This window comes from Phlebotomus argentipes, unplaced genomic scaffold (genome assembly GCF_947086385.1).
Source record: "Phlebotomus argentipes unplaced genomic scaffold, Phlebotomus argentipes genome assembly contig_6, whole genome shotgun sequence".
NCBI lineage: Eukaryota > Metazoa > Arthropoda > Insecta > Diptera > Psychodidae > Phlebotomus > Phlebotomus argentipes.
This window is the reverse complement of record NW_026776145.1, coordinates 3041586-3062314: the sequence shown is the minus strand read 5'-3', so window position 1 is coordinate 3062314 and position 20729 is coordinate 3041586. Positions and strand designations below refer to the sequence as shown.

The following is a 20729-nucleotide window of genomic DNA, read 5'->3' as shown; positions in this document are numbered from 1 at the left end:
GAGTCATGTTTACTACAAGTCAGACTGGGGAGCATTTATTTTCTAAAATCTCGCGCACGATTAATTTGCAGACGGGTGATGAGGAAAAAAGAAGCTTTTGTATTTGAATAAATTATGAATTCACATCATTTTGTGCCTTCAAACAAAGGGACTAGAGAGTGTATTCTGCAGCGGAACCTCATTGCGCCACAAAGTCCTCTTTGAAGTGTACGTTCGAGAGGTGGGAAATGTTAAAAAGTTTAAGTATGATTCGTATACTTTCGTATGCTGTACATCTCTCGCTCTCTCTCTCTCTCTTCTAAATTTATCCCCCACAGATTGTATAATGTTTCATTAAAATTCATAAAATTTCTTTTACTATGACAATGTTTTCTTCTGCACTGAAAATATTTGGATACCAATAAGGCCTGAGGACTCTCCAAGTGAATTTTGTTGGGGAAAAGCAAATCTCTGTCCGAATTTTTTGAGAGAAAATTCTAAGAAAACAAATACCAATAATAGCGGCGAAGTGGGGTCTGTCGGGGTAGAATTCCCAGTGAGTATTTCAGAGGGATATACACACTCCGGAGACAGCCGGGAGTGGGTAGGATTCATTGATTTTCATGAAATAGAAACATTCTCCTCTGTCTTGAGAAAATATCGAGTGAGAATGGCGAAAAATGAGACGTGAAAATATTTTATTAATGGAACTGGTGAAATATTCACTAACAAATTCAACTGAAATATAAACGAGTGCTATATTGGCCAACAATTCGAATTCATATTAATCCACTCCTTATAAATCTATTATACTATTTGCAAAAACCAAACTCCACCACTGCAAATAAATTGATATGTATGGCTTTCAAGTGGTTTTTTTTTCGATTACATTTTCCCCGGTTTAATGTTGAATAATTGAAGTGGAAAAAATCCCACGCACGAGAGGGTATCTAATAAAACTACAAAGCTTTTTTCCACTCCCATATTTTTTCAGCTCCCTTTGCTCCGCGCTTCGTTCTTTTTAACAAAAAAAACTCATATTATTATTCTAACTTCTACAAAGGGCACCCTTGCGATTTGCATCATGTGTAATAGAAACGTGATGTATGTAAAAATCCACCCAAAGACCTCTCGACAAATCATCGAGAATAGCACACGAGTCAATCACTGCACTTACCATTGAGAGGCTTCGAAAAAACGGAGCGAAAGCCACGAAGGAGTCGTTCTTCACTATTGGGAATCCATTTGAGATTTAGATAAGACACGCAACTTGTTTGGAATTAAGGATTTTCATTTGCCACTCCTCTGTTCATTTCATTAAAGTATTAAGCTTTTAATCGAAGAACTGAGGAATTATTTCTACTCACATAAAGTGCCACGAAATACAGAAATGGCGATGAATTCAAATCAAAGAAAGTAGTAATTAAGCATGAAGTGCAGGAGAAATGAATGGCTTTAAGGCATGACCGAACTAAAACTGCAATTATGTAATTTTTTTTCCTACTTCTACACTTCAATACGTGGTTCATAGAGTCCTGTGATGAAATGTAGATATCACTCAACAGCTAAATGTAGCATCTTCACATCAATTGCAGGGGTACACACGCAGCGGATGGTATCAGTGGTTTCATTGAAATTGGAGAGTTTTTAGTTTTCCCGAATCGATTGTGAGGTACAATTTGGAATTGCTCGTCTGTAGTTGAAATTGCTCCACTTTAATTATTGCCTCAAACAGCGGATGCTCATATAGTCTTTCATCTGATATTCTGTCCAATTTGCATTTTTGCATTAATTCCGTGCGGCTATGTCCGGCGAGGTGCATGAAGTGAGAATTTCGCTATTTTTTCGATTCACCAAGGAGAGTGAACAATCATACTGTGATTGAATACTGATTTCGACTTTGCCACGAAGGAACGTATACATAATTCAGAGACGTCAAAAGGCTGAGAAATAAATCAATATGTCCGGTGCGGATAATACTGACATCTGCTGTATTTTATTTACATCCAAATGCCACGACGAAGAAAGTAATTAGCGCAGTAAATCGCAATGTATTGCCGATCGCCTGGGCAGCTGAGTGAAATCGGTGCACTTTGAGGGGCAATTGAGGAGTCGGACATCGAGCAGCTCGCCATGTACGATTGTACAAATGAATGTGCGCCTGGCAAACGAGATAAAATTCCCAGTGAACGTGTGATGACAGCTTTTATTGAATTATTAAGACCACCCACCCTCGACATGAGTACCTCGATCCCACCTCCCGGGCGGCGCTGGTGAATCGGCGATGATGAAGTTCGTTCCTCCAGCCATTCAATAATTTATGTGGTTTGCTCCGCAAACAAATACAACGGCAGTGTGCAATTGCTCAACTTCAACCCAACCCCGTGAGCTTCTTTTCTCTCTCGCAATTGTGTTTGGCATACCAAATGTTTCATATTTGTTCATTTTCATTGGTGTTATGTGCTTGTCAATTTATTCTATTTTGCCGGAGGCTGTATTTACGATGCGGAAAAAATTTAATTACGATACATCAGGCTCGCCTCTCTCGGATATGATGAGAAAATGGTGCGGCTTAGTGTCCAGTAAATCATATAAACGACACATATTGCACTCAATTAATTCAGTAATTTCATTTGGAGTCCACATCCAACAATGGAACACTCCATTGAGGCCCACAAAAGGAGGTCAAATGTCCATGAAAATATTCCACCCATGAAGAGCATCGATTTTCGACGTCTTAGAAAAATACCGCAAGCCTCAGCGTATCATTTCAAGAGATTTAACTTCTCCGAATGTTGTATGAGGTTATTTTGAAAAATTAGCTTACCACAAACATGAATAAAATTCCAATTTATTCTACTTAATAACGTATGAGAGTGTCTAGTGGGAGAATTCGCCCCACATGTCCAATAAAATTTGTGATTGGTGCTATATTTCATCCATGAATGGGCTTTTGCTGCTCCGGCGCTCACCGCAAAGTAATTCTCAGCGGAAGGAAATATTCTCAATTTATTGCAAATTTCACAATTATTTACTTTTGAGCTTTTTTTCCTTCAAAATTGTACCACTTCAGCGAAGTTATGGAAGCAATCTCACCTTCTTCCACCATTTTGCAAATTGAAGACGCTAATCGGTGATGAATATAACAATTTCATTCACTCAAATTTACCCATTTAACTGGAAAACTGGATCAACAGTGAGAGACGCAAAGGAGTTTGGAGTGAAATTGAGTCTTTAAAGTGCAGCGGTATAAACATATCACTCACATTTGAGAGACAATTTGATTATGATATTTTAATCAAATTGTCAATTACCTTACAGAGTGTCTATTGTGCAATTCATTCTGTTTGATCGTTTGAACATCGTCACTCTTCTCCTGTTAAGCTGAATTGTACATTTCAATTTCATTTTACATTTTATTATGCTTCCATATTGCAGTAGAATTGCCTCAAGATTGTCAAAATTCGCATTTATCATACGGAGTATCGCGTTGTTTGATGTTCTAAATCAACATTGACAGCAAAATAGTCCAATTAATTGTAATTATAAACCGCATTGGAAAATTCCAACCATAAATTCACGTAAATAAATGTATCAGCAATAAAATTTATTTGTTCTACTTCTAATCGTTAAATCTAAATCAGGCTTGAGCACATACAGTTGTTATTAATGACATAGTGATGTCCGTTGCAAAATATTGATGTTCAGCGCGAAAGTTAGGAAAAAAAAGTCCAGAACAAATACATGGAAATATTTGTAATGCTGTCCAGTGATGTGAACACATGCTAGACAACTATGCGAAGTGTTTATTAGCGAAATTTATTACCTTTTATTCGCAATTATTGCCGTCTGGTGGTGCTAAACAGTACAATTGATGCTTCGAGTAGAGGTCATGGCAATTACTGCTTGAGCTCTTTGAGCAATCATCCTGTATTATCTTCTCCAGCACAAGACACTGTCATAATTATAATGAGAAATTGTTCATACCGAAGCATATTTTATGGTTACACAAAAATCACTGGAGATGTTTTGCAATACGAAACGAGAACGTTAAGAAATACGTATAAAGAAATTACTTAATTCAAAGTAAATCAAATAAAAAGCTCGAGTTTTGACAATAATTTATTTTCTTTTCTTCATAAAATGTTTTCTTTTTACATGTCGGATATTTCTTGCCTTATGACTCTTACTTATCTTACTGACTATATACTATTTTCGCCCTCTAAGTATTCACAATTACAGTCATACTTCAAATTGACGCATATACAATTCATATAGTATAAAAGATGGTTTTCTCACGGGAATCAGAGGGACGAAAAATTATATGCTCTCATATGTATCAGTTTCAAAGAAATATGTTTTCATTTCCTACATACATTCATATATATATATAATACTAAACATCTGTCACATTTGATATGATTCAACTGAGATTTTGTAACATTAAAAAATAACAATACTTCAATTCTAAAATCGCATCATTTTTTTTAAATCGTTTGGCACTTGAAAAAACATTATCAATTAATAAGTGTGATATAATTTTTGATATGATTTTATTTTCATTTGAAATTTTCAATAATCTCCCATTCAAGTGTGAATAGAGAAGATGCATAAAACAGAACTCACTCTTGAGAAGACGCAATTTTGGGATCAATAAATTTATAATGAGATTCTATGTACAAAATCACTTTGCGCTTTAGTGTATCAACATATACCTATTCTCGCTTGCCGAGGTTGCATTATGCACCACGAGTATTTAATTATACTTGCTGTCGTTTGAGTATAGTTTTCAAAGAAAATGCAGATGTCCCCAGACGAATTGGAGAGATATGTTTTGGGGTATATGTGTGAATTATTATCGTTTGAACATGAACCTCCCGAAGCATTTTGCCATTATCCTAACCTCATTCGCACACGAATACACATTTTCCATGCTATTTTTCTTGTGTTTTTGTCACCTATTTCAGGCTCTATACCTTCCGCCGTTCAAAAGAAAATACTTAACAGTTGAACATCAGTAAAAAAAAAAGTTCCTTTTTTTCAGAGGGAAAAAAGAGACCGAAAATGTATATGATGGGTTGGTGAAAAAAAAAATTCACTTTATATGCAAAGCAGCTTTTACCATTCTCACAATGTTTATTTTGGCAGAACAAACAATTCTTTTATTCGTGTTTCTCATTCGATGTCCTTCATTTAGTTAAAGTTCACACAACTTTCTAACCGCTCACACTTCTTTCCACGACGTGATTGGCATATTCCTTATCAACATTCTGTTAGTGAGCACCTGTACAGGTGTATTCCGGAGCACAATTATGCCATTTCACTCGGTTATTTATTGTTATTTATTTATTTACAGCTCTTGTACTTTCCCTTTTTTTCGCCCGACCATCGATGGTGATATGTTTAGTAGAGCTTTGTCATGTGATTATGCTGTTCTGTATAAATGTTGTAGTTTAATTATTGCTCCCTCTTTAACATGTGCATGTGTGTGGATAATTGAGAGATTTCTGATACAAATGGGGAACATTAAAAATTTATTGTCCACTGGGCTCGTCCGACGTCAGACCAATTTTCACCCTCTTTCCATAATCACCAAACTTCTCACCCGGAGCGTTCATCTTCAGCGCAATTCAACATGATATCCCTTTCAACCAATTTCCTATTATTATTTATTTAAGCACTATAAACAGACTTTCACTTCACATTATATCAAATTGAGTATATTTTATATACAACTTTCCTGTATTCGATTTGATGTTGTGACAACTTCTGGCCGAAACCTGTACTCATTCAATGAGGATGTCACATGAGATTGATTCGGACTGAGCAATCCAACACCGAGCGGCAGCGGAAGAGCCTGTCCCATGGGGCTACAACTCGCAGAATTCTTATTTACTCTACCTAATGTTGCATAACTCTGTGGAGACAGAAAAAAGGCGAAAGACACACACACAGCTGTTAGGACAAGCAGAGACCATGAATTGGACATTTTTCCTTACAATTTGTTTACTAGGCTTGAAGGTGTAGTGATGGATGTCACCACTCGAGCCACCATTCACAGATACTAAACTAGCACCGTCGCCAATGCGATCCTCATCCAGACAGTCCCGCTGAATGAGACGCGTGGAAGGACTCCGAAAGAGTGGGTTCTGCATGGAGTTTTTAAGTGGACGTCTCTCTGTGGAAAACACCGCATTCAACACTTTCAGACTTCAAACAAACAATTCAACGCTCAGCAAACCACCATTAATGTGAGATTAATGTAAAATTACTAATAAAAGTGTAGAACTTTTCAAAATATTGGCCTTTTTCCACATAGACCAAATAAAATCTGTCCAAATTCTGTCACTAAATTCCGGTGACAGCCGCGGAAAAGGTGTGAAAAATATTCAAATGATTACATGTGCAACATCATCAATGAACTGCTAATTTTCATGAGGTTTGTTTCCCATTCTTTCAATTCTATCAATTCACATGCAAACCAGTTGATGAATATATTCAAAAAACCACACTTGATACGTGTCAATTCAAATTAATTGATTCAATCCTTTGGCGCCAGTCGTCCGTTGACCCATTTTAGGCACTTTTCAGGACCACAAATGCAGCGAAAAAAAAAGATATACGTTCGGGGAAAATAATTTACGCACCGTATTGATTAGGTATAACATCAGGATCAGTGTCATCCGCATCGGGAGGCTCGGCCGGTATTTGTGGATTGGAGTGCAGCGCTTCGCACCCAACCAGTGGTGTCACTGTGGCACTGGCTGTTCTTGCATGCGGTGGCAATTCAATTTGACAGTCTACCGTTTGCGTTAGCGGAAGTTGTAAATGTTTGGCTGATTTCAAATCTACCGCCGAATTTCTGTGTTGTGGTAGAGAAAAGTGTTCTCATTATCAAATATTTAGCCCTCCTCTCTGCTGGCGTGGCAATTTTTCACACTAATTGCACCATATCACACAAATTGAGCGATAAAACACTTACTTGCTGTAATTGCGGCGATATAGAGCAATTATGACACAAAAGACTACAGTAAAAAGTATGGCGGCTATTAGGGCTAAACCAGCTAAGACGGGAGATAATTGCACGCTGACACTTGATGGACCTGCAGATGAGATGAGAATATTGATTTTCACCACAAGCGGTGGCAAGAGGAAAAGTGTTTTAGCAAACGCATTCGGGTTGTGTGTATTAGGCGCTATGAAATGGCAAATTTGAATATGCAAAATTATTAATACATATGTAATATATGATAGACGAAAGAGAATCAAGTAAAAAATGGTAAATTTAGGTCCTTTCTATCCAGCCCCTCGACTATATACATACATACTCGTTAGGTGCGCAAAATGCATGAATTTTTCCACAGAGCACATCCCAAAAACACGGTATAAATACAAATAAAAAATGTAGACTTATATTCTTTGGCAATTTTTCGCACATCCCATGTATAGATACAGGGAACCGTCAATGGAATAACAGTGGGGCAAACTCGAGTTTTCAGGAAGTGTACTTCCCTCAACAGCGCGTTGAATAAAACATGAGTCGGTTTTAAATAATTATAATGCTGATAGGAAACAAAAAGGTGTATCTGTTGTGGCTGTTATCACGTAAAGCTTCCTTTGAAATTTATGGTGAAAGGCATGCGAAAGCAATTCTTTTATACTGCAGCAATTTACATCATGAATAAGATCTACATAACATCTACCATTTGAATCAATACACGTGGCAACGGTACACACGTTAGAGCACATACCCGTGAATTTCGCCACTCCTTTGAAATTAATATCGTCGATAATTGTAGGCTCGGAGCGTCCTTTGGCGTTCACAGCAAACAGTATTATGCGATACGAGCTGCCCGGCTCCAGGTTGTCGATGAAGAAGGAGACTGGCGCTCGCTGTGGGAGAGATACTCAGTTCAGAGTGGGCCATTGCGATCGCCCCGGACTCCCATGTGGGGATGCACAGTGCAGTGTGTGGTCCCGCAAAGTATCAAGAAAATGTGTTCTCACCGCTAAGCTTAAGTTCCTTGCTAAACGAAGTGCAGGCATTTCTACAAGCTCGAGGAGAAACCCTTGCGGTAGACCACCATCGAAACCTTCCACGCACTCAACATGAAGAGAATCCGACGACTGGTTGGAAACAGTACAGTTCTGCAAGGAAAATGGTCGACCTGGAACATACACAAAAGTTTGTTATTTAACTGAAAATGAGCATACACCACACCACAGTCACCCACAGCAGCCAGCGCCAGGCAAAAGTGGCAACAGCAGCTTGTTCCTCGAGGAACATGCAGAATAATATGGTTTCGTATTAATAACCAAACTCAAATGCTTTTCCTACACGAATATATATATCGGTCTGGCGAAGACGAGTTTCGGGATGTACATAGAGGTGGAAAACTTATGAGGAGCGGTAAATGGAAATGGGAGAGAAAATACCGCAATATTGCTTCGGTTCTTCGGTACATAGGAAGTGTCTCCCTATAATAGTATTCAAATTTTCGCAGCATAAATAATCTCTGCCTCAGTCCTTGACATTATGAATATCGAATGGAACGACATAAAGAGTGTCTTAAGTAAGGCATAGCCAGAAAGAAGCAGCCAGAAAAAGTTTAAATTGAAATCATTTCCGCTTTTAAAAATATTTATATATTTGTAGGACAGAAATATGTATTATAGGAAGTTTCGAGGAGTTTCAACACGAATTGTACAACATACCGAATCTCTATCGAAATGAATGCCTTATGCACTGAATAATTTTGAATTTTTCAAAGCCTTTTGTCAGGAAAAAATATTGTTTAATTAATAGAATGCATCATGAAAAATTTAAACCAAAACTTTTTTAGAGTTTCAATGAAATATTATTTAACATTACAAGCATTCAGATATAATGTTCTCAAGTTTCTCTGCTCTACGGCTCTATTATAATAGCAACATCTAAAGGGAAAAGCCTTGCAGTACTCAAATATTCATCCAAAAGTCTCGCACGAATGGTTAATATGTGTCTCTAAGCAAATTGTGTCTTTGTTATGTTAACAATCAGTATTTCAGTTCCATTTTAATGAAATTTCAAAACGTGGATCTGAGTCTCTTCAGCTCTGGCCCTTATGTATTTTTCAGTCAAATTTGGCGTTCTGTGCGGAGCGAAGAGACGCGATTACGGTGGTTCAACGGGCGGGGATCACAGCAAGATTCTTTAACGCTGGCGCTGCTGCAACATTCGCGCAACAAACACATTAATAATGCAGAGAATGGGAGCATCCCCATGTACACACTAATGTGGCATTCATTTGGAGACAATAAAGAGTCGTACCTGCCGCAATTATTTGAAAGATGCACGGCGTTTTTTGCAGTCCGATGGCGTTGCGACCCCAGCACGAAATCGTCCCATAATCCAAGTCCGACGTTGGCGTGTAGTTGAGGCGAGATAGTCCCGTCTATGGAGAGATACGAGACGTAGTTTTGGCAGGAATTTTCAAGGATAATTTATTTGATTAGTCAGGCACTGTCTCACGCAGTACTGCTCACGCTGAGGAGCACTAGTAGGAATTTTTTGAGCGGCAGATGGAGGTGTGCTTTCATCGCAACGTGAGCAATGAGTGGGTGAGTATGAGAAAGCTCTGTATGGCACATAATGGGTACTGTAATATATACCTCGCTCGAATGTAGACGAGATGGAAGCTCTGTTTGTTCCCCAGACGAATTGAATGTCCAGTGAAATGATTCAGCTGGTGGTGATGCATCAACTTCACACTTGAGTGTCAGTGTTTCATGCTTCAGAGCACCTAGAACTTCTTCATGCTCCACCGCACAGATCGGGGCATCTGCAAACAGAACCCAGGAGGAGGGGCGTATAGAGTAAAAACGCAAAGGATCAGAAACACCCTGTGAAAATTGTAGCAATACATATTTTGCATTTCACAAGCATTCTCAGTGTGAATATCCAAAAGGCGACAGGTCCATGACTGATGTCGAAAATTGCACTTTAATGGAAAATTTTTTTCAAACGTCACATTTCTCATTCGTGTTTTTCTCTCATGAGTGATAATATGTATATACAATGTCGTAGTTAGATTCAAGGCGCCGAAAAAAACTTCAACTCTAGATATCCTTTTCATCTCCCCGGTGTGACCCACTTTATTCAGCTCCCAATTTTGAATAAATCACCAGGTTTATGTCTTCTTATCGCATGTTACGGAAGAAGAAGTGAAGAAAAGACAATGGAGGAAAAAATACACACCGTGCGATAGGATATCATCGTCTCCACGAGAGCCTCACTCTCCCCCAAAAGGCATTTATAATAATACATAATAATAAAAATGCGCCCCCGTACAGTAAGGGAACAGCTGGAAGCAACAGATTCGCTATTTTCGAGTCACCCCAATATTTTTCTATTTTATTTTTCATCCCTTCCCCAAAAAAGTCTCTGTGTTTTTTCCCTCATTTCACAATTTTACCTCCAACCTCCCCTAATTTTCAAGCTACCGAACAAGGCAGAAGAGACAAGTGGAGAAAGTAAGGGGTAAGTCAATGCCCAGGAAACGTGACAATTTGCTATCATGAAAATTGAATGTGATTGGAAAAAATGATTTTGTCAACTATCTGGGGTGATGCAAAATTGATTTTTGTCAATTTTTGAAAATGTCAATATTTTCAGGACTCTTTCCCGTGAAATTGCTCACCCTTTGTCCAAATGTGCGCGAAGATTCTAATCGATAAACATGCTGAATATTCAGTTTTAGAAACTTACATCTGACTCTGAGAGTAACCGGGTTGCTTGTGCCTTTGCCTTCAATATTTGCCGCTAAGCACGTGTAATCACCAGCCGAATTTCTCGATACACTCTGCAGAACGAGTGACTGATCCGACAGTATTATGCCATTTCCGATATTGTGGTGTAGCTCGTTGCCCTGTCACGGCAAGGATTAGTTGGAAAATTCTACTCCTATTCAACTTATTCAATTAAATTGGTTGAATGGCGCCAGGAAAAAAGTGCCTGAGCGCTCTGAACACTGCTAAAACACTATTTAGCATGACTAACTACAAACATAATACTTACATCGTGGAACCAGGCCATTTTGTAGGGCTTAGGATTGGACCGTATGTCACATTCAAAATATACATCATCGCCCTCCTTTATGTCATCGGGATTTAGAGAAGAGCCCATTTTCAAGGTAACAACGGGCATGTCTGTGGATATTGCGAAAAAGAGAGAGAGAGAGAACAAAAAATGAGTCAAAGTGTAACACCTTCCACCACAACATGTACATAATGACATCCTTAATGAAAAATTCCTTTCAATGGTAAATCGAAATTTATTTCTACCCATTTAATTAAATATTCTTTTACTGTGCTTTCCACTCTGCCATGTTCACCTTTTCGTAGAAAGAATTTTTTTTACATGGCGGAAAGCATTTTATTTAATTGGAACATTTTTAATTCATGAGAAATCTATTTGCACTGCTAAAATCGGGCATTCCAATTCATTGAGAGATGAGAGAAATTCCTCAAATTTCATTATAAATCATTCATTCAGCCGTTTCATTTGTCACTATCTGCAGATATATTGACTGTCAATAAAGATAGAGAATGAAATGCCATGTCTTTTAATTTTAATCAGTATTGATCGCCTCTTCTCTACATATTGCACTACATATGAATATTTCATTAGACATTTGAATAAAGTATAAGCCTAAAAACATATTTTGCACAGGTGTGCACTGCACTTTCAGTCGCGAAATATCAATTATATATTATGTGAACATATATAAAAAAAACAATAAATCGCATTATTCCGTTTATTAAACTCAAGATAATTGCTTTAATTTAATTTTGCAAAATTAAAAGTTCTATAATATTTGGAAAATTCGTCGATACTGTTAACAACTATCAGTTGATGTGGTGAAAATTACATTTCAGTGGCACTGAAATGCACAAATTTTGTGCATGTTTTGGGCTTGTTGTAGTTGACCAAAAACCATTCAGAATGCATAGAAAACCGCAAAAATCCCTCCTTCAAATAAATAAATTATTTATTCAACAATAATTTCAGGTGACACACACATTCTCTAACTGGACATTATTTCCCACTATATGCGTGATTTATAAATATTTCCCATCCGATTATGATTTAATTGTCATTCAATTTCAAATAATTCCTCTACATTATAAAGGTAATTAATTTATTTTGATGTTGTTGTTTGGAAATCTGTCAGAAAAACAAAGTTTTGCTTTGCAAATATTTGAGTTCCGTAAAGGATTTTCAATTTATGGTGAATTTAGACAAACTTTTCAATCAGAACTGATCTCTGTCTCAATTTTTTGAAACCAATGCACAGATGAATGGCTGTAGAGAAAAGGTAAAGTGTATTGCTCAAAATATCCCCATTTCGGAGATCACACAGCTAAAGGTACATAATAGTGAGTATAAATAACAAAACACTTACAGTGAACAACAAGTCTCCATTTATCTTCGAGTGCACTATCAGCTATGAAAGGGTTCTCCGCTCGACATGTCAAGTACTTGCCATCGTCATCAACGGTTGGTGTAAATGTGAGCACACTCAGTGACTGATTACCAGTTTCAGAGAACTGCGGAGAGAACTTCATTTAAATATATTTTAATTTCAAAACGGCGGGTGCAACAAATGCCATGGAAAAGGGATAGTCGGTAAAAAATGAGGTTTGAGTGCCATATCTAGCTGCTCTACGTACGTTTTTCGACATGCGCTTTATTTGGCGAGAGCCTTTCCACCATGTGATCACGGCTTCCGGCCTGGATCCGGAACTCTTGCACTCCACGTCGTAGCGTCTATCAGCCGAAACGACTCTCTCCTTTGTGAGTATGTGCACAGCGACTGGCTTCACTGGAGTGTTTTGGGTGTACAAATGGCAAAAAGTCAGTTTAGGAGCCAATCATGGGTACTCTATCTCGGCAAATACGTACAATTCACATCCAATATGACCACTTTATTGTTAGGGGGCGTCAAATTTGTATTGCTCGCCACACAAACAAGTCGTGCATTCAAATGCTGTCTTCCGATGTTTGGGTATGATAAGTGATTTACGGTGACACCGTCCGGTCGATGTTCGAACGATTCATCAATGACGGTATTGTCCAAATACCATGTGACATTGGGTCGTGGTCGTCCTGTAGATTAGATTTTCCAAGAATAAATATTGCCTCTCTTATTATATTTGAATATCCACCCTATTGCCAAAAGGGCGCTCAGACGGCACTGGAGTCAGAATTTGCGGTGTGGGGTGTGTGTCAACAGCACTCCACGCGCCCGCCCCTCGAGCTCTGTCTTCATTGTTTTCCGTGTGTCATAGTAAGAAAATTAATTAAAAACCACTTTCATTAATAAAAGTAAGTGCATCTTTCAGCACTTTCTTTATTGTTACTTTATCTCTTCGCTCGCTTCGTCGTCAGCCGACTCCCCCCATCCACCCCCATGCAACAATAACTTTTTCAACCCACGTAAGTTATTGTTGCAGCAGTTTCGTAAGATATTTCACTTTATTCACAGATTATAGGTATGATATGCAAAAGGAACTGCGTACACTTGGGGCAATAATTATAATCTCACTTGCTAGATCTGGAGAAAAGGAGAGCGCTTCAGCAGACATTCATTTGCAAATATCCTGTATTCCTGCGAAATTCAGGAAAATTAAAATCACAGCGAAAAGTGTCACAATTTAAAGGAGATTGTGGTTTTAAACTCTCCAGACAATCGCGTAATCGCAATTTTACACCCTACAAATATCTCACTTTTGAGTTCCCAGATTCAAATAGAGAAAGCAAAATCCTTTTCTGATCTCTATAACAGAGAATGTGGATTGAATTCATATTATCCCACTTTGTTCCCATATTTTCACACCGAAGTGTCCTTCCTGAGCTCGAGGGCTTCTTCTCGGGAATTTGAGAAAAATCTTTTTTTAGACGAACTTCCTGTTAATTCAGAGACGGCAACCTACCTCCGGATACTTCACAAATGAGTGTAACATCGCTGCCTTCACTATAGGGTTCTATGAGCTTTGTGCGATCCATTCTGCGGGCATCATAAATAATAGGTCTGTCTGGTGGTTCTATAATTACGGGAGGCAGAAGAAAAGGATTAGATTAGTGTCAAAACGTGAGACTGATTTATCACAGGGAACAATGGAGATAGAGAGAAAAGTTTATATACAAACCAATAACTGTGAAATTTATCTTTAAGTTCCTCGTTGGTGAGTTCCGAAAGTCCACTCGACATCTGTACATTCCCTCATCTGAAAGTTTGATGTCATCTACTAAAAGCTGAGCCGGATGCGAGGCGGTTCGAAAAAATGCTCTCGCGCCAAACGCTGTCGGCGATGACCAAAGTTTTGCTTGTCCAAACTGTCGACCTCTCACATCGAAGCTGTGTATAAAATATATATAGGGCATGAAAACTTGCCAAGTTTGTCTTATGATAAATGTGCTTAAGAGCTTTAGTTCCCGACATGAGCGCTAAATTATCGACAGAAGCAATAAATAGTCTTTGTACTCCTTCAAGGAAGATCTTGACATGTGAAGAATGATAGGAAAGGATAAGGATTCTACCTGTATAGTGGCTCTCCGTCGCCTTCCTTGAACCACAGCACCATGTACACTGCATCATCCCTCTCCATCGGGGTGATGTCGCAGGGCAGCATCGCCTGTTTGGCCAGCACTCCCTGGACCGACGTTATGGGAACTATGGACAATAGAAAGAAATCAACTTTAATTTAGCCCTCCTCGCAATTAAACACGACATTTCTCCCCAAGATCTGCCACATGACAAATTTAATCACTAATCCCCCATTCTTCACCCACACAACAGTCCTCAATCCACAATAATTCTTTGCGTGCACCATTCTCCCCTTCCGCCAAAGCGATTTTACACCTCCTCCAGCCATGGCTATGGCACTTTTATAAAAGTGTACCACTCCAATCTGCTAATCCATAAAGAGTGGTAATTTAAAATTTACATATTAATGACCTGAATATTTAAAACATAATTATACTATCATTTTAAGCTCAGCTTTTCAGAAATGACCGAGTCGCATGAAATTCACTTTGATATTGTACATAGCAGCTCTATCGCCTTTCTCGAGCTATGGTGGGAAGACACATATATTAGTCGTCTTATCACCGACTAATGAACAAATTACAAATTAATTCTATAAGCAAAATGGTCAAGAAAAGCTCATTCCTTTCATTAGCATTCTCCCATCGGCGACTTTATTAAATTACGGTCTCGCTTTAAAACTGGCGATAAAGTCGTGAATTAATTCATTAAAATTATCTCTTCCCCAAAGAAAAGGCAATTCCCAATAAAGCTTTATCTAAAATTGCAAAGTTTTATGCCCCTCTAAAATGTTCTCACCTCCGAAAGTTGGAGAAAAGTGTGCTCAAAAACGAGGCAAATCATCTACATGTACATAATGAAGTGATCTATATTTTGAAATCATCTTCTCTCACCTTGATCTCATTTCAAACTTTGACGAACTTTATTGAATTCACATATTAATGAGATGTCGTCAGTTAATGACAGCATGTGTGGTGAAATTGAGACAAAGACGCTCCACAAAAGGCTTGATTTACCTTAAGCACAATGAATACGGATTAAGAGAATTATGATTCGACGAATCGATACGGGCAAAAGTGCGGAGAAGCTCCCTTGGAGACTTTGTAGGTATTAAATTCGATGGAAACCTCAATCTTCTAATGAAAATTTATGTTGTACATATTTTGCTCAACACATTATTGTGTTGCCTCTCTTCTCAAGGAATCAATACATTATGTAATCCTCCCACACTGCCTTTCGAGCGAATGTGAGTAACGAGCACGATGCGTGTCATCGTTAAATTAAATATATTTCCCCATGTAGAGATACAGTGGAGGATAATTTAATTAAAATCAAATCTTATTAACAATTTTCCTAAGTGATTATCAAAATTGTATGTAAATCGCCTTACAGACAGGTAACAGAATTTACTTAGAAGCAAACAATATTCCGACAGTACATATTTATATGTTCATATCACAATGAGAAGTGATGGCGTAGCATTGCAGAAGGAATATTTGAAATTGCGAAAGAGTGGTGAGCGTTGAGTTGATTGCATTTCTTACATTATTCTACATGTAAATCTGTAATATTTCTTCCCAGAATGGAAGAGCTGAGAAAACCACTCGGGAGAAAACAGTTAAGCTTATGAATGTTGGGATTCTGCAGTGTTAAGCCAGCACTCCCCATTTTCTTGCACAAGCATAATCATTAACACGATGTGTTTTGTGCCCCAATTGTTGTGTGTTAATTTTGCTGCACTTTTGGCCAAAGTTGAAGTTTGAAAAGTTGACAATCAACATAATTCATGGTAACTATTAGTGATTAAACTGTCTAAAGCTCTGCAATCGATAAAACTGCGCTGAATCCATTTTGAAATGTACAGACAATTATTGTTTACAGATAAGCTATCATTCGGTTTTGGGGTGTAGAATATACGCACGTATGAATATAATACTCTCTATTCAAATTATATCAAACTTTTATGTACCGCCGCTAGTGCAAATACGTGTTTTTGTCAAAAGCCATTTGATTCAGCGGCAATATCTGTGAACCCTTGCTCACGGATCGTGACAGTTGCAATTTCATGTCATATTTAGGTGCAAGTATAACAGTGAGATGTACTTGGATATGCGCGAAATAGATATGTTTCGGGAGTGGGGCGTATACAGATGATAGTACGAAAAGTGCTAACTCTTCTCGAAGCGTCAGTTAAGCAATTGAGAGTGCTGAGTCTGCTGGACTATCTTGAAATGGAATCAGCGCACGGCGTGTGCACAGGAGAGCGTCTCTGGCCAAAAGGAAGCAAGTAAGGTGCAAAAATTCATCACCATCAAGACGATTCGCACATAAAAGTGCAAACACCATTTCTTTGGAGCCTCCCCTACAAGACAACACTCTACCTCAATTCTTATCCTAAATGCAATCAGTAAACGTGTGAAAAGTTGTTTTAAACTCAGCGTTATATATAACATTGTTTAACTGGTACATAATGTAATTTCTCGCCGAGTTTTTGGCTTGAAAAAGCCAAATGAGTATCAACAGTGAGGGTCTCGGTGTACCTTTACTTTTTGATCTTGCTCTAACTTTGGCAGTGTGAAAAGAGCAATTCACAATTTATCGATTTCTCCTCAACTTCAGCGAAATAAACCACATACTTAAGACTTCTTAGTCCAGCCAGTCATTGTTGATTGATATAGGAGATGGCTTCTATTGCAACTCTAAAGAACTCCCATATAAAAACTAATTTTTTCCTTTATCGTGTAATTTTGCATCTGAACGATAGAAGAATAATAATGCAATGTTTTTCTCAGGCATCTTATGATCTATGGGACTTCTTTCTGCAGAATGTTGTGAAAGCTGGAAGCTCTAAAAACTTTTCAAAATGAATATTGCTAGAAATTTCATTCCAGAATGCAGTATTTTATCAACATAAATAATCTTAAAACTAACGAAATCACAATATCACCACTTTAACTTTGTGTGCGTATGAATAATTTGCTTCAAAACAAATCGCCTTTGCTTCGGAACATAGAATTAAGGTACTTATGTATTTTTTAGTGCTCATTCTTCACCCCAAAATGAGATTTCTGAGAATTCCAGGGTGTTTTTGCATTCAGAAAAGAGTCGGAAGATTCTTCTCTAAAGAAAATCATATTTCGCTCTTATATTGAGGGGCGAAATACTGCATATTTTTACATTTTTTTCCCACTTCGCAGAAGGTGTAATTATTCAGATGAAGTTGTTAAATTCGATAAGGCGGGGATTTCTGCTCCGTATTTAGTACCCGAAGGGCAAATTTACCGCCAGTGTATAAATTTTGTTTTCAAAAGGAAGAATAAATCCAACTGTGTGGGCGATTTAAAAATACTGATAATTCTTATGAGAGAAAAGGAATGCTTGAATTTTAATGGGACTATAGGAATTTTCACGTAACAAATCCATCATCTCTCTACTCCAGCAAGTCCTCGTAAAAGTGTTTCTGCTCAAAATTTATTTTAGATTATGCAGATCCTAAATCTGTCCTTCCAAATGGAGCTTTTGTTAAAGTAAAATAATGCTCTTACTTCGTGAAGTAGAAGTTGTATTTTCTTCTGATTCAATTAACATATTTCAGCGTTCAATTTCTTTCTGCAACTGAATTGCAATTTGAAAGTAGCAGAGTTTTTCTTTACTTTCCTCGATATATGCAAAGTCGATTGCAAGAGTGAGAAAAAATGGCAGAATTCAAATAATCCCTCTTCAATATCTCTTTAGTGAAAATTCCACAGCTATATTGTAGTTCTGCCAGCAATATATTTCCCCTTATGTCATTGTGGAGCTACGATGGAAAAATGGAATTATTTTGTGTGTCAATATGATAGTTTAATATTTGGTATTCCGCCCGAGATAGAGACGTTGCACCAATCATTTGTATTAGCCCTTGTTTGAGTTGGTATTTCAGTCACAAGTTTCACAATTTACTACATCACTCGAAACACTCTGCCTCAACATCCTCCTCCTGACAATTACCATGGTATATTACTTCACAGAGTGTCAATACTACAGCATTAGAAAAGCGCAACAAGGATATTTAGGATGTTGCACTCGCACAGATCGGGTTTCAAATAGAATTTATAGGAATTCTGAGAACTTGTGAATACATAATGCTGATTGGATTCCCACTCACACGTATGTATAAAGAGATGGAAAGGAAAATGAAATTGATACATATTGATCAGACGTATATATACAATATGTACATAAGATATTCGCCATTAAAGCGTGTAATAATAATTGCTATACTGTGTTGTTTTATAATTAAACCTCAGTGAAAAAGAAGGAAAGTGTGCCGGTATTCGCCATAAGGAAGGAGAGGAATTTAATACAATTCTTTTTGCGAGTATCCATTTATTCAAGGATAATTATATTTTAAAATACATCGTAATGATGTATTCGCAGCATATTCAAATTCTCACAAATTCACCCTACATCTGTGTGTTCTCAGTTCAGGACGATCAAAATTGGGAAAATAATACCTCATTCGGATCAATTTGTTCCATCCCCGAAGCGCTCATTTTGTGCCTGAGTATTGTAATATAATCATTTAATATCACCTAATTAATGCTACAATTTTGTGTTCAGTATAAATACCTCTATCAACTGTGGACAATGGAGAACATTGATTGAAAATTCATGATTTAATACAATTAATGCGATTTGCTTATTTATTTATAGGTTATGCGGAACAGATAACAGGTGAAACACAATTAGAGCCAATTCACCATAATTATTTATTAATTCAATAAGTACGAAAAATTGTAATTCCCCATTAGTGTGATACTATTTTGGGACAAACTCCTTCATGAACATGCGAAACAGTAATAGAAGGATTTCAAATCATTTTCCAGATGAAATATGTTGGCACACGTATTTATTTTATAAAATGTTCTGTTGTGTAGAATTGTAATGGAACACGGGCGCTTTGAATTTGTTATTGAAAATCATTTTATAAATTGAATATTTATCACGACTGTGGCGATGTAAAATAATAACATCACACTATAAAGCGTTCTCAATGGTAATAACGTTTCGGATCAATCCATGGGAAAATTACTGTGGAGGCTCATGCAATGTGTGCAAAATTCTATTCGGAACTACGCTCCTTGGAGCAATTTGTCTGCATGGTGCTTTCAATCAATAATTCAGAGATTTAAATACACGGTTCAATAGAGCAAATAGATATTTCAATATGATTGTGTGTCGTGTTACATGTCCGGTCATCTTGTGTGTACACAATCTTCCTCTGTTCAGCAAGGTGAGGAGCCACCCCAGAACCAGTCCTTTTCGCACAAAGGACGACAATATTGTTATACAACACACGAAGATTTAATATGGTCTTCACTGGCGATTTGCATGCAAATAGGCAGTATGAGCCACGTTTGATGTTTGCGAGAGAATAATGCAATAAGCGGTTTCATGGGAACGCACACGACATTACACATCGTACATCTCGGAGTCAGTGCGATGATGATTACGATGGTCCGAGGAGGAGTCTCTCTATTCCTCCTTCAAACTAGACAATGGATATCTGCCTACAATGTACCTACAGCCTCATCGAATTGCCGCCTGATGACTGTTGTTAGGCAAATTGTAAATGAAAGAGGTAATAATTATTTTAAAAGATATACGAGACTATAAAACGTGCTCAAATGGCCACTAAAAGACGTTAAAGCACGAAGATATCTCATTGAACACTCTCTATACATAACTTCATCACCATAGAGTTTATGAAGCACACATAAACGTCTTAATAACAGCCCGAGCGAGGATATTCAAAATAACGCAATCCCTTTGTTGGCACCTTCTTCCGAAGCTCTCATTAGAAATGGTCTTATGTGCCTCGCCATTGCGGTAACATGAAAAATGACACTTTGGCCTAATGTGACGAGATGCTCACACTTTATTTAGCTTATGCGTGCGATCTTCACATGCCAAGGCCCTATTGAAGGTCCAAGGTGACGAAATCTACGTGCAATCAAGCATCGTAAAATCCATAGATTATTGAATTGTCCGAGAAATAATTGTGGGAAAATCGGAGATCAAATCTTCTGCTAAATATCTGTCTTCTTGCAACACAGCATATAGAAAATTTTATGGTTTCCAGCATTAAATGGCCATTTAAGAGCTGCAATAGGAGTAAAG

The 20729-nt window shown here is 37.7% G+C and overlaps 1 protein-coding gene and 1 long non-coding RNA gene across 3 annotated transcripts in view; one reads left to right on the top strand and one right to left on the bottom strand.

The window, feature by feature from the left end:
- The window catches only part of LOC132259696 (uncharacterized), a 51668-nt gene extending 42404 nt beyond the window's left edge, over window positions 1-9264 (top strand). Inside the window, exon 3 of the long non-coding RNA XR_009468323.1 lies at window positions 9097-9264. This is a non-coding gene — a long non-coding RNA (uncharacterized LOC132259696). The remainder of the gene's footprint in view (window positions 1-9096) is intronic.
- The window catches only part of LOC132259628 (hemicentin-1), a 33834-nt gene continuing 17130 nt past the window's right edge, over window positions 4026-20729 (bottom strand). Inside the window, exons 3-18 of one of the 2 annotated variants that reach the window (XM_059757341.1) lie at window positions 14561-14693; window positions 14170-14378; window positions 13954-14064; window positions 12923-13126; window positions 12691-12842; window positions 12423-12567; window positions 11036-11166; window positions 10727-10886; window positions 9631-9800; window positions 9290-9413; window positions 7987-8147; window positions 7731-7872; window positions 6962-7082; window positions 6627-6841; window positions 5979-6157; window positions 4026-5896 (exon numbers count right to left, since the gene is read on the bottom strand). In XM_059757341.1, the coding sequence (XP_059613324.1) occupies window positions 5705-5896; window positions 5979-6157; window positions 6627-6841; window positions 6962-7082; window positions 7731-7872; window positions 7987-8147; window positions 9290-9413; window positions 9631-9800; window positions 10727-10886; window positions 11036-11166; window positions 12423-12567; window positions 12691-12842; window positions 12923-13126; window positions 13954-14064; window positions 14170-14378; window positions 14561-14693 (2549 nt within the window). In that variant the 3' untranslated portion in view covers window positions 4026-5704. Of the gene's footprint in view, window positions 5897-5978; window positions 6158-6626; window positions 6842-6961; window positions 7083-7730; window positions 7873-7986; window positions 8148-9289; window positions 9414-9630; window positions 9801-10726; window positions 10887-11035; window positions 11167-12422; window positions 12568-12690; window positions 12843-12922; window positions 13127-13953; window positions 14065-14169; window positions 14379-14560; window positions 14694-20729 lie in introns of those variants that run through there. The other variant, XM_059757350.1, reaches the window with a different exon arrangement.